General features: G+C 42.7%; 1 protein-coding gene across 3 annotated transcripts in view; it reads right to left on the reverse strand.

Annotated features, from left to right (window-relative positions):
- The window catches only part of LOC110521562 (FAS-associated factor 1), an 88,458-nt gene that overhangs the window by 35,547 nt on the left and 38,921 nt on the right, over positions 1 to 13,990 (reverse strand). For 2 of the 3 annotated variants that reach the window (XM_021599185.2, XM_021599187.2), the window contains 4 exons: positions 2,209 to 2,304; positions 1,949 to 2,108; positions 1,786 to 1,849; positions 1,588 to 1,669 (listed from right to left, as the gene is read on the reverse strand). In XM_021599185.2, the coding sequence (XP_021454860.2) occupies positions 1,588 to 1,669; positions 1,786 to 1,849; positions 1,949 to 2,108; positions 2,209 to 2,304 (402 nt within the window). The remainder of the gene's footprint in view (positions 1 to 1,587; positions 1,670 to 1,785; positions 1,850 to 1,948; positions 2,109 to 2,208; positions 2,305 to 13,990) is intronic. The other variant, XM_021599186.2, reaches the window with a different exon arrangement.

Genomic DNA, 13,990 nt, shown 5'->3' on the forward strand with positions numbered 1-13,990 from the left:
TATATCCCGTGTTGGGGAGTGGAGGAAACGGGTGAAAGTGATCATCCACAGCAGCCTCAAGAAAAGCAAACACTTCAAAATGAAGACCTCAAATTACTGCTCCCCTGACCCCACAGACTGAAAACACACATTCAGATCAACGCTTTAACAGATGGTAGGTACATAATTGAACCGATTGAAAACACATGATTTTGTATTAATAGCTATATTTAGTCTAACCACTTCTGAATTCATGTTTTTTTTTTAGGCGCAATAACAGGGTCAAAAATGAAGTGAATACAAAGCAATAGCATTCAATTGTAGAATTGCATTAAAATAATAGTCTTTACACAGTTGAAACTAATAGTCTAAATATTCAGCTGGGCTTCAGTTCACCTGACTGGAACTGTTCTAGTAGAAACAAATGAAAATATTAAAAGCCACTAAAATGATCACTTTCACCAGAGCAGGGAGGGATGAATGAAAATATGTTTATCCATTTCCCTACCTGGTATCGATTTCTCCTCTTTCCCCCTCATTGCTCTTTTGCTAAATTACGGGGGATTTAAGAGGATACTTGAGTGTGATAAAACCCTCACCCCGGCACTGCTATGAATTTTGATGCGTGTCTTTGTGCGAGTGAGAGCAGGGTTACTCCGATTAACCACACCGTTAAGGGGATTTAAGAAGAGCCTTGGCAGTGATGGGTGGCCTGTCTGAAGAGCCTTACTGCTGATCCCCTGGAGGGCTCAGCAGCCCAAAGCATTTTCATTAAGGCTGGATTGAGGCGCATCTCCCCCTCCAGAAACACTTCATCAAATGTAGTGTTTTACTTAGTGATTAGCCCGTCAGCCTTTGAGACGGAGCAAAATCTCTCCACGGCCCCCCTTCTCCTGAAATGTGCACCGTTCCAATATCCACTTAATGAACAACTAGTTGCAATGACAAGAAGGGAGCGATTTAGACCAATTTTGTCAAGAGGACGGTGGTGGTGGTTGGGGAGGTATAGTTGACACCCAATGGTCACATCATTGGGAGTCAAATGCGTGTGCGTTTCTCCAGTCTCATCTCCTCCAGGCCTACAGGCAGAGCTGGGGGTCAGCTGCATGTGTCCCTTCATATTGGTTTATTTTCATTGACACAATGTACAGTCTCCGGCTATACCACAGAGAGGATATCCACAGCGAGGGGGCCATATTGCACTGGCTTAGCAAAGAGGATATCAGCTGGGAGACAGGCAAGACGCCAACCGAGCCTCTGCCTCATGGTCTAAAACCCCCCAAACATCTTGCTGTGTTCTCCCATTCTAATAAGACAGTAATCCACACAAGCTGTCAGTTGATACAACCCTCGTTAAAAGGACAAAGCAGAAAAATGAAGAAAAATTGTGGGCTAAAAATAAAGTGGCAGCTGTCGTGAAGCAAATTTTATGAGCTTTATGAGAGGAATCAAATGGTGGCTCTTTTTGAACAAACACTCCAACTTTTTATTTCAAAAACCATCCAAGTATTTCAAAAAATAAATAAACATTGACAACGGTCGTATAGTATCATGTCCTGTAAACCTGTAAATCATACTACCGAGACAGGCTCCTGTATTGTTACTTACATCTCTGGCTTTGCCATAGAAGGCCTCTTGAGATGCAGCCTCCAAAGTCCCAATGAAGAACACTGGATGACATTCTCCATACCTGCAGCAAACACAAAAAGGAGATAGATCAATAAGCAAGAATGCATGAACTTCCACATCTTTTGAGAAGCACTGACCCCTTTTGATGCTAACGATAAAACAATACTAAAAACCTACCTTGTGGTAAATTCAGCAGTAAAGTGCATTAAGGCATCAACTTCATTTTCAGTGTTCTCTGGCACTGCAGAGAGTAAAAAGCATTAGCTTAATAACAGAACGATAAACAATAAATCAAGCTTTTTGAATCGAGTGGCAGCATCACACTCAGTGAGGTACGTACTCAAGGGGGCTTTCCGACTGCCTGTAGAAGTCCCCATTCCGAACATCTCTGATTCGTCCACTCCAAATTCAGATGCATCCTCAAAGTCATCCCCTTCGCTGTCACTTACCATGTGAACATCTGCGCACTGTATAAACACATTCACTTCAGTATTGTTGACCTATCAAAACACAATAGAAAATGTAAAAGAAGGCCAAATAAACTGTGTGTGTGTGTGTGTGTGTGTGTGTGTGTGTGTGTGTGTCTCTCTCTCGCTCTACCTCTTCTGTTGGCTCCCGGGTGTTGGCTGGTGAGGACCTTCGACACACACCGAGGTGATGGCAGGGGTAGCTGATTCCAGAGGCAGCTAGTGTCATCTGGGGATAGAAATCACTGAGATCAGTAAAAAATATTTACAATAAAAAATCTGAATGAACTTAATCTATTCATTCCAATTTTAACCTTTAAAATACACTGAGCAAAAATAAAACACAACATGTAAAGCATAAAAAATAAAAAAAATACCATAAATATTCCATGCACACAAAAACCTTTTCTCTTAAACTTTTCGCACACATTTGTTTACATCCCTGTTAGTGAACATTTCTCCTTTGCCAAGATGATCCATCCACCTGACATAAAGAAGATGATCACTACACAGCATGATCATTACACAGGTGCACCTTGTGCTGGGGACAACAGAATGCCCTATAAAATGTGCAATTCTGTAACAAAATGCCACAGATTTCACAAGTTGAGGTTACAATTTGCCTTGATTTCCTTATATGAACAGAAATTAAGTTTAAAAAAATTAAATTGTTGCATGTTGCATTTATACAATACATGACCAAAAGTATGTGGACACCTGCTCATCAAACGTCTCATTACAAAATCACGACCTGCTATAACAGCCTTCAGGTATCTGTTAAGGCTTTCCACTAGATGTTGGAACTTTGCTGTAGGGACATGCTTACATTCAGCCACTAGCGCATTAGTGAGGTTGGATATTGATGTTGGGCGATTAGGACTGGCTTGCAGTTGGCGTTCCAATTAATCCATAAGGTTTTCGATGGGGTTTTCGATGGGGTAACCTTTCGGTTACTGGCCCAACGCTCTAACCACTAGGCTACCTGCCGCCCCCAAAAGGCATTCCCATACCCGGAGTCGAACCAGGAATCATGTAGAAAGTCATTGTATGCTGTAGCATTAAGATTTCCCTTCACTGGAAATAAGGGGCCTAGCCTGAACCACAAAAAACAGCCACAGACCATTATTCCTCCTCCGCCAAACTTTAAAGTTAGTACTATGTATTCGGGCAGGTAGCGTTCTTCTGGCATCCGCCAAACACAGATTCATCCATTAGAATGCCAGATGGTGAAGCGTGATTCATCACTCCAGAGAACGCGTTTCCACTGCTCCAGAGTCCAATGGTGGCAAGCTTTACACCACTCCAGCCAATGCTTGGCACTGCACATGGTGATCTTGTGTGCGGCTGCTCGGCCATACAAATCCATTTTCCGAAGCTCCTGACGAACAGTTATTGTACTGATGTTGCTTCCAGAGGCAGTTTGGAACTTGGTAGTGAGATTTTACAAACTGACTTGTTGGAAAGGTGGCATCCTATAACGGTGCCACGATGAAAGTCACTGAGCTCTTCAATAAGGCCATTTTACTGCAAATGTTTGTCTATGGAGATTGCATGGCCGTGCGCTCAATTTTATACACCTGTCAGCAACGGGTGTGGCTGAAATAGCAGAATCCACTAAGGGGTGTCCACATACTTTATTTTATTTCAGTATAAATATACAGTGGGGTCCGAAATGACTGACACCGTTGATAAAGAGGAGCAAAAATGGCTGTATAAAATAAACAATTTAAAAATACTGAGACAATGCATATAGTATGGGTAACCGTTTGATTAGCTGTTCAGGAATCTTATGGCTTGGGGGTAGAAGCCTCTTGGATCTAGACTTGGCGCTCCGGTACCACTTGCAGTGAGGTAGCAGAGAGAACAGTCTGACTAGGGTGGCTGAAGTCTTTGACAATTGTTAGGGCCTTCCTCGGACACTGCCTGGTATAGAGGTCCTGGATGGCAGTGATGTACTGGGCCGTACGCACTACCCTTTGTAGTGCCTTGCAGTTGGAGGCCAAGCAGTTGCCATACCAGGCAGTGGTATGACCTTTTGAGGATCTGAGGACCCATGCAAAATCTTTTCAGTCTCCTGAAGGGCTTTGTAGTGCCCTCTTCACGACTGTTTTAGTGTGTTGGACCATGATAGTTTGTTGGTGATGTGGACACCAAGGAACTTGAAGCTTGACAGCTCCGTCGATGTGAATGGGGATGTACTCGGTGCTCCATTTTTCCTGTGGTCCACAATCATCTAGGGAGAGGTCGTAATCCAGGCACCACAAGGCCAGGTCTCTGACCTCCTCCCTACCGGCTCTCACATCATTGTCATGATCAGGCCTACCACTGTGATCAGGCCTACCAGATGTGTTTGTTACCTACCCTTACCACCTGGGGGCAGCCCATGAGGAAGTCCAGGATCCAGCTGCAGAGGGAGGTGTTTAGTCCCAGGGTCCTTAGCTTAGTGATAAGCTTTGCGGGCACCATGGTGTTGAACGCTGCACTGAAGTCAATGAATAGTATTCTCACGGAGGTGTTTATTTTGTCCAGGTGGGAAAAGGCAGAGTGGAGTGCAAAATAGATTGTGTCATCTGTGGCTCTGTTGGGGCGCTATGCAAATTAGAGTGGGTCTAGGGTTTCTGGGATAATGGTGTCTTGAGCCATGACCAGCCTCAAAGCACTTCATGACTACCAACCTGAGTGCTACGTGGTAGTTATTTAGGCAGGTTACCTTCGCTTTCTTGTGCACAGGGACTACGGTGGTCTGCTTGAAACATGTTGGCATTGCAGACTCAGACAGGGAGAGGTTGAAAATGTCAGTGACGACACCTGCCAGTTGGTCAGCGCATGCTCGGAGTACACGTCCTGGTAATCCGTCTGGCCCCGAGGCCTGGCAAATGTTGACCTGTTTAAAAGGTCTTACATCGGCTGCGGAGAGCGTGATCACACAGTCGTCTGGAACAGCTGGTGATCTCATGCATGCTTCACTGTTGCTTACCTTGAAGCGAACATAGAAGTAATTTAGCTTGTCTGGTAGGCTTGATTCACTGGACAGATCGCGGCTGTGCTTCCCTTTGTAGTCTAATAATTTGCAAGCCCTGCCATATCGGACAAGCGCCGGAGCCGGTATAGTATGATTCAACCTTATATTATATACAGTAATTCTTTGGTCATCCTTATCAAGGGTGTCAAATTCGGACCCCACTGAAAGGAGGAGTCAAGGGAGAAATAGATCCAAGTTCAGCATTCACAGATAAATCATTTAGATTTTCTGATATGATTAGAAGAAAGCAAAGTTTATCCAGCCTGTTATGGGGAATATATATTCATGGTTTATGGACAACCTAACTATAGACCCTGTAAATGTCACCTACCACAGAGGTGGGACTCATTAAAGACGGTCTATACGGCTAGACCAAGGGATAGGGTAGAGGCTAAGGAGAGTGATGGTACCCCAGTACCCATGTGTTGTCCCGATCTAAGAATTTTGACTTCGATACCTAAACCAGGTTTAGTATCACGATATGAGATAACAAAATGATACCACGGCCACAAAAATAATATTAGCCAAAGTCACAGAATGGCACTTGATCCAGACAGATCTTGAGTTCAATATCATCAAGATTTTGCATCAAGATGCATTATTAATGAATCAATTATACAGTAAATTGACAGTTAGCAAATCTAAAAACATAACAGTAATAATGTATTTAAATGGTAAATCTCTACTGATAAACTGGGTAAATCAAGATGTAGCAGAGGCCTAATAATATAGGTGAATGTATATTCAATAGGAGTGTGTGCATGCATTGAGTTATTGAGCTTGTTTTGGCTGATTTCATTGGGCTACATTTGGGACTTTTTTATTGTATTGATCAACAACATTTGCATAGAAGAAGCCATCTCTCCCTTCATAAAAATGTGTGCAGTCTAAGACCTATGACATCATTCACACACAGTCAGTTCGAGGCTAGAGCAAAGATTATCTTGACAGAGATGAGGCGGGGAGAGGAAATTAATAAATCACTTTTTTGGTGACAATAAGCAACATTTAGTGTTTTGGTTTGCATATCACAAACAATAATTAATGTTATGTACCAGGCCAAAAAAAAATAATCCTCACGTGTGGAAATTGTAAAAACGCCTCCGCTCAACTGTAGCCTACGACACATGGCAAACGTTGATGGCTTTATTATAAAGGGGCTTCTTCTTCAACAGTAAATTTACCACGCATCGAAATGCGTCTTGGTGCACATATTTGTTTACAGAAAATGGTGTGCCAGAAAGGGGGGCATGAGACCTATTAAGAAAACAAATCCCCAGGGCCTATGATTTCTTAATACGGCACTGATTGTAAAGTTTCTAGACGGTAACGGACATTGTTTTGTGAACAGTAATTAACAATTTAAACAATTCTACATGCCATGTTGCATTATTTAAGTGTGTTAACTTCTATGCAGCCGACTCCCAGTGCAGTGGTTTCTCAGGACAGGATAGAGCTAGCAGTAAGTGGAGCAGGCACGGTGCGTTATAATAAGGGGAATTTGGCTGCGCTGATTGACTTGATCCTCTCTCAAAATCAGTAGACGACGTGACACACATGACAGAAGTACCAAAAGTAACAAATTGGAATACTGAATCGTTTTTCGTGTTCAAGTATCAAAAAGGTACAAACGTTTCAGTATACTGTGCAACACTAGCAGCCATCTTTTTACCTCAGTGTTGCTCACTAACCTGCCCTCCGAGAAAGGGATGATCACAGCCATAAATCAATACGGCATGTGTTAAAAGGCTTTCATTATTTCATTTTTAAGTATGACAGTCTAAAACAGAAGTGAGCGCATGTAAGGCCGATCTGAATCTGACCACAACGAAAAACCATCACTGACAATATCAAAGATCATGAATAAAAGCATTGTCACAAACAATCGCTACTCAGCAATACTGTGTTTTAATCTGTTCATAATCAACATTAGCAAACCAAGTCATCACTCATGGACTGTAGTTCATTAATACTGTAAAAATGTATTAACCTACTCGTTCACCGCTTGAGAAACGCGTGGCATTAACTGGAGGTTTAAACAGAATGCTGTGATTGACACACTGACAGATAAAAGGGAGAGTCCCTGGCAGTCAACAGCAGGGGGTGGAAATCTTTGCTATTGTCAGGTGCTATAGCCAACAAAGACCAGCTGGGAATTGTTGAATCAGGAGCCAATTCCATGCAACAGCAATTGAGTTTCAAAAGCAGAGTGACTGCTGGAGATTTCCACATCTCTTTTAAAGTGATTCAGCCAGAAAAATAGCGTAACCACTCGTCCTCGGTCACCACATGCTTTTCTGGCTTATAAAAACAACATGCCCAAATATCAGAGAGAGCCATCAGTCATTTGAGAATTTACTGTTAATTACTTCTGGCGCTAGAAATAAGGTTCTCTCTTGACCATTGTACTTCAAATTCCCACTAGCTAAACAGCTAAGCAAAAAACACCAGAAACACAGTATTCCTTTGACAAATAAATCATGAGCAATATCCTGCCGTGGTCCATACCCATTTCCCTGCTGTGCAGCACAGGGCCAGGGGAAGAAGCAGAAAAGCCGTGTAGAAGAAGCAGCCGAAGTCATTCATCTTCTAGTCATGGCCTTCCTATGTGGCCTTGTGAGTTCCACGGCCCACACATAATGACATGGCAGATAGTGTTCGTCTTTCACAACTAATTAAAAGCTAAATGTACATTACAGAAGAGGCCTAGGCTGAGACAACTAAAGAGCACTGGAACACCTAGGTAGAAAACTTAGCATAATTACCTTACATTGTTCATATAACAAAAATCTACCCACACTAATTCTTTAGCGGGTTAAATATCCTTGTATAATCAAATAAAACGTTCTGTCACATGCTTCCTAAACTACAGGTGTAGACTTACACTGAAACGCTTACTTACGGGTCCTTTTCCAACAATAACGAGTTAAAGATTATTATGATATATATTTTTTAATACAAACAGTGACACGAGGAATAAATATACAGTAAATAACTAATAACAATAACAAGTAAGAATAACAAGCTATTTACAGGGAGTACCAGTACTGAGTCGATGTGCAGGGGTACAAGGTAATGGAGGTGCCAGGGTAAGTACAATTTTATTTTATTAAAATCACATGATTTGTAAACAAGTGTACACTAACAGTGACATGCTTACTTAGAGGCCTTTCCCAACAATGCAGAAAAAAAGTAATTAGAGAAATAGAAAAGTAATAACAGTCTATACACATAACAAGTAATAAGTACACAATGCTTAACTATAACTTTGCTACATACATAGGGTACCAGTACCGAGTCGATGTGCAGGGATACGAGGTAATTGAGGGAAATATGCACATATAACTAGGAATAAAGTGACTAGGCAACAGGATAGATAAACAGTAGCAGCAGCATATGTGAGTTATTGTAAAAAGGTCAATGCAGATTGTCAGGTGGCTAACTATTTCGCAGTCTTTTGGCTTGGGGGTAGAAGCTGTTCAGGGTCCTGTTGGTTCAGGGTCCTGCGGTAGCAGAGAGAACAGTCTATGGCCTGGGTGGCTGGAGTCTGAAAATGTGTGCCTGGTATGGAGGTTCTGGATGGCAGGGAGCTAGGCCCCAGTTGCCGTATCAGGCGGAGATGCAAGAAGCTGTTTTCGGTCATAGGAAATGGTGTAGACATTATGTAGCCATGTTGATTTTATTAATTTATAAAAAGGAATTGGATGGACATATTCTAGACTGTAAATTGAGTTAGGTTGACACACGTTGTTGGTTTGAAATAGCACATTTCCAAACAGTGGACCATAGAAAGCAAAGTGCTGTTATAGAAAATGATTGACACAGGGGTTTGAGAGGCTGACCCATTGAGCAGGACAGCGACGACGGCTTTGAGATGTGAAGGAATGCCATGCTCTTTTTCTCTAGCCTCGACAATCGAGTGGCAATCAAACGTGAGAATTTAACAGCGGCCGAGTGGACCCCCTTGACAATAAGAGGCTTTCCTCTTCCGAGGCCCTAATATGTGTAGAAATAAAGTTGATCACTTCCCCAGTCAATGGGGGACCTTGAGGGGAGGGATGACATGTGTGCCCAAAAAAAGGAATAAAAGTTGAGCGCTCACCCAAGCCAAGCTTTGACCCTGTGCCTTCCACTGATGCTTTGGGACAAGTGCAGCTCCACAGCTCTGTGACGGAACGCCGCAAGGCATAGGGGAGAGGTTAACCCCCCCACACTGACCTTCTCTTCCATCCTTACACAATGAACAAGCTCCTCTTTTTTGGATTCTTTTAATTAACACTTGCATTGAAGCTTCTAAGCATTGGGGAGCGATGCAGGGAAATAATTCTCTCAGCCCCCCTCGCTGGCTCTCTTTCTTTCCCTCTCTCCCTCTTTCTCTTATTCTCTTTCTGTTTCTTTTTTTCAGGCAGTGTTTGGATTAGGTCTCTGGCTGTGAGTGAGATAATTACCACTGACAGCTGCACTGACGGCACCCAGAGACCCAATAGCACCTTGTTCAACAACTCTTTGATGAAGGGGGACAACAGAGCCTGAGAAAGAGAAAATAAAGACGGAGGAGAAGAGAAGAAAAGAATAAAGAAGCCCCACCCTAAACACCTGTTGGTCCCTTTTCAGGTTCCTCCTTGCTGCTGCAGATATGTCACTCCTGATTAGGATCAGGGGTCCTGCACCAAGTGTGTGAGGTTCACACAGGCAACTCTGATCACCGGCTTCTCCACAGAGAGTCACAGTGGGAAAGGAATGCCGGTCTGCTGCTGGATCAACAGCGGGGTGTTTTACCACCATGTAGCCCTGGCACAATTATCGTATAACCGACAATCATGGACAATAACCGTGAACTCAAATAAATCGTCAAACTACTAAATAATTCAATTTTAGGAGAAGGTGCATTTCAAGCTCAAAAAAAAGAAAGAAAAAGGCAACTGTGGCCATTTGCCACATTACTCCAAATTCCATTATTGTCACATGCCTACCACTATGCTCACAGACTAGGGGATCCAAGAAGTGGCCAAGATAATGAGGAACACTTTGGATGATTTTTTTTATTGTTATGTATTAGAGCAATCAATGCAGGGGTGAAAGTAAATTATATGTCTTCCCGGCACGGGACCTGTGTGTGTGCTCGCACATGCACCAAAGTAAATGTGGGCCTTATCATAGAAATACATATAGAATCACTATTAATTCCATAGGATCTGTGTGGGCCAGGTCGTAAAGATTTTACATTGAACTTTTACAACTTATTACCTTTTATTGTGGCAAACACAACCAGTCATGTTCTCTTCCAAATGTGAAATAATCACTTCAAAAGGGCTCCTTTACTAAGCTACCCGTGCACATTTCATCATCTAAAACAGTGGTGAATAGAAGACATCTGTTACACAAAACACCAAAAAGTGTAATGACATTTGGCAAATGTCATTAGGCCAGAAAGTATGCGTATACTGCTGTCCGCGAGCGTGTTGTCGGCCACCCATCTCTGCCTTCGCAAAATGTGGAGCATAGGCTATACCACCTGTTTTCAAGTCCATTCGCTCATTTTTCATGCCTCTGACATACACTAATGAGAAATAATTGTGTAATAGCCTACAGTTTTTGACATTTTGTTTGAATTATTGTGATAGTCGTACCGGTAAAACATGAGCCTAACCCCCCACTATCTATTTTGCTGGGACACGGTACCAGACCGCCTTACTTTTAGCCCTGACTCAAAGTAGCATTAGCAAATGTATTTGGTCATTAGAGGGCGATGGATAGAGACCGCCTACACAGTCTCTCCTCCAAAGAGCTCATGTCCCCCTCACAAAGTCTAGGCCCACTGAATGTCACCTAAAGACAGCAATCACAGGGGGCTCTCTCTCAGCTTATCACTGAGCCCTGTCGCTACGGCAACCAGCAGGCCCCAATAAGCCTGCACGGGCCTGTCAACTAGAGAATCCATTAAAAGCCGGGAGACTCGGCGACGGGCGCGGAGCCCTCTGAGAGTGGCTGCATTAATACATTAGCAAACACCATGAAACACTGGATAAATGTCAGCAATTATGGCAGCAGAGAAAACAAGAGAGTCTAATAAGGATGTCCCACTGTCTGTCAATCACTCCCAAAGGTGCAGGATCGCCCTGTCAATCAGAACGGCCAGAGCGCCTAACGCCTGGCTCGGCTTGATTTCTCAGAGATGTGAAGGAAGGAAATTGTAATAAGAAGGTCTCACAACAGACCAATCATCTTTCACACCAAGGGAGTCAACGGCCCTTTACCTCAAGGAACAACTGTTTCCTCATAAATGTGCCTTTATTGGTTTTTCATCCCAGCCAATCCCAAACATCTTTTGATTTGAGCATCAGCTTCATCATAATGTAAGGCACCATGGATATAGGCTTATACTGCAAATGAGCATCACCCTCTCATTTCTGTGGCCAGGTTGCTTGCATTTCCCTTTACTCTCTGTGATTATATTTCACTTCCTTTCCATTTGAAATATCAAGTTACCTCACTGAATCACATTGCCAACCAAAACAAGAGGTTTCTTCCTGCTCGGATTTCATTTTTATGTAGGCTAACCTTTTGTGGCGCTACACACAATGAAGGCACAGTACCAGGGACGTGAAGTACAGAAATAAATAACTCATTTCTCCAAAAGTAAGCTCCTACCCGGTTTGCTTTCATGTACAAAAAAAAGAAAAGCAACCCAACAATCTTAGAACATTTCAATTTGAGCGTAAAGCACAATTATAAAACAGAAGTAGGTCAAATAAGTCAATCAATTAGCTGCTAAATCTATAATTAGACCATTCAAAGCCTATATTTTCAACATTCACAAGGATCTAAATGAAAGTGACTCTTGGCAATTGGTTGCCAAAAGGCTGTGTGGGTTGGAGTGGCTGGCAGAGGTGGCGCCCAGCGGAGCTTGTGAAATGATCTTTAACTCCAGAGAGCTGCTCCAGCAGTGTACAGTACATGACTATGCCATCACCAATATAACGCCTGTAATCTAACAAATATGTAGATGTCGTTTATCTGTGACTGAATTTTTTCCCTCCACATTCACTTGAACGTAGACACTCACGCAATAATTTCTGATATTGCAACGGGTCTTGGGTCTTTAATTATAAAACTGCCGGGTGGTAATAAAACCTCTTGGTTTGAACAATATTGATCTACAAATTGAATAAACGTAAAATTATTACACGTTAAAAGGGAATTCTGCCCCCCCCCCCCCCCCCCCCCCACACACACACACACACAAAACAATAAGTGAAAGCATACGCTGAGAATAATGAAAGCAGAGCTGAGGAGTAGTCATTGATTCTGACTCCTTGAAAATGTAATTTGAAGCCATGTTTATTGGTACAAATCCCCAGAGATGAGGCGGGGTTAATGAGATCTGCAATGAAACAGCCAGGCTGGCATGCAAGGGCTTTTCTGTGTAATGCTCAGAGAGACAGTTCAATAAGGGTCTGGAGAGGGCCATTATTGCAATCAAGGCTTTTAATATCTCTTCCCAGGAAACATGGGAGCAGAGAGCCACCTTAGCCAGGCTATGGCAAGGCACATGCCTATGACATACACCCACTTTCTATTAATCCCCAAGCTACCTTAGCACTTTGGTCAAATCCAGGCTCATTGATAAGCAGCCTCACTCATATTCTGGGAAGTGAGAGATGGTGGAACCCAAACGGCTGTGAAGTGACATTGTACACTTTACTGTGGTTTCTGATTGGACTTGATTTCTCAGCAAGAGTTATTAGTGCCCGTCGAATGAAAGAGATGGATAACAATTAAAATATACAGTGTACAAAACATTCTCTTTCATTGAAATAGTCTAAACAGGTGAATCCAGGTAAAACTTGTGATCCCGTATTGATGTCACTTGTTAATTCCACTTCAAAATCAGTGTGGGTGAAGGGGAGGAGACAGGTTAAAGAAGGATTTTAAGCCTTGAGACATGGATTGTGTATGCGTGTCATTGGGTGAATAGGCAAGACAATATTTAAGTGCCTTTAAACAGGGGTATGGTAGTAGGTGCCAGACGGCGTTTCGTGCTCAACAGTGTCCCGCGTCTCAAGAATGGTCCACAACACACCTGTGGGAAGCATTGGAGCCAACATGGGCCAGCATCCCTGTGGAACGCTTTCGACACCTTGTCGAGTCCATACCCCAACAAATTCAGGCTGTTCTGAGGTCAAAAAGGGGGTGCAACTCAATATTAGGTAGGTGTTCCTAATGTTTTCTACAACGTCATTTGAGAGGTTGCCTTTGGCCACTGCGTTTAGCTTTAAGACACACAAAGAGCAAACAATTTGGAACAAAAAGGAAGTAGAACCTTTTGTCTCAGCCTTACAGGAAAATACATGGTTGCAATGTAGGCCTATTTGCTTTCACAAGAGAGCAACCAAGCAGGTCCTAAAAGCTTCACCAGAAAATAAAAAACGGTCAGTTATTTTTCATTCAATATGTCAAATATAATTTGAGTGTAGATGGGAAAAGAGTGGGTTCCCATCTGAACCAAAAAACACTTACAGAACAGGTTACTGAACTCTGTACTACTATATCTAAAACAGAAATGTTATTATATATTTTAATCATGCAAACCCAGTTTGGTGTAGTGAAGATGCCATAAAATACTGAAATAAGAACTTATACTTCAAAAAGCAAAGATTACATTTAAGGCACCAACAAAATGTGTGCACAACAGCACAGTTGCATATCCATCCAAACAATTAGCAAGGGAACATATAGGCCTAAGCTGTCAAATAAAATCACGAGGGGGGGGGGGGGGGGTTGGGGTTCCTCAGGTCTTCGTGTGAGGACCGCTTCTGAGCACTTTGACTAAGTTCAGCTGAATGGCTGGGAACCATGACCCCGGGCAGGAGAGGTCAGTGACACTCAATGA

Source organism: Oncorhynchus mykiss, chromosome 30 (assembly GCF_013265735.2).
Source record: "Oncorhynchus mykiss isolate Arlee chromosome 30, USDA_OmykA_1.1, whole genome shotgun sequence".
NCBI classification, from domain to species: Eukaryota; Metazoa; Chordata; class Actinopteri; order Salmoniformes; family Salmonidae; genus Oncorhynchus; species Oncorhynchus mykiss.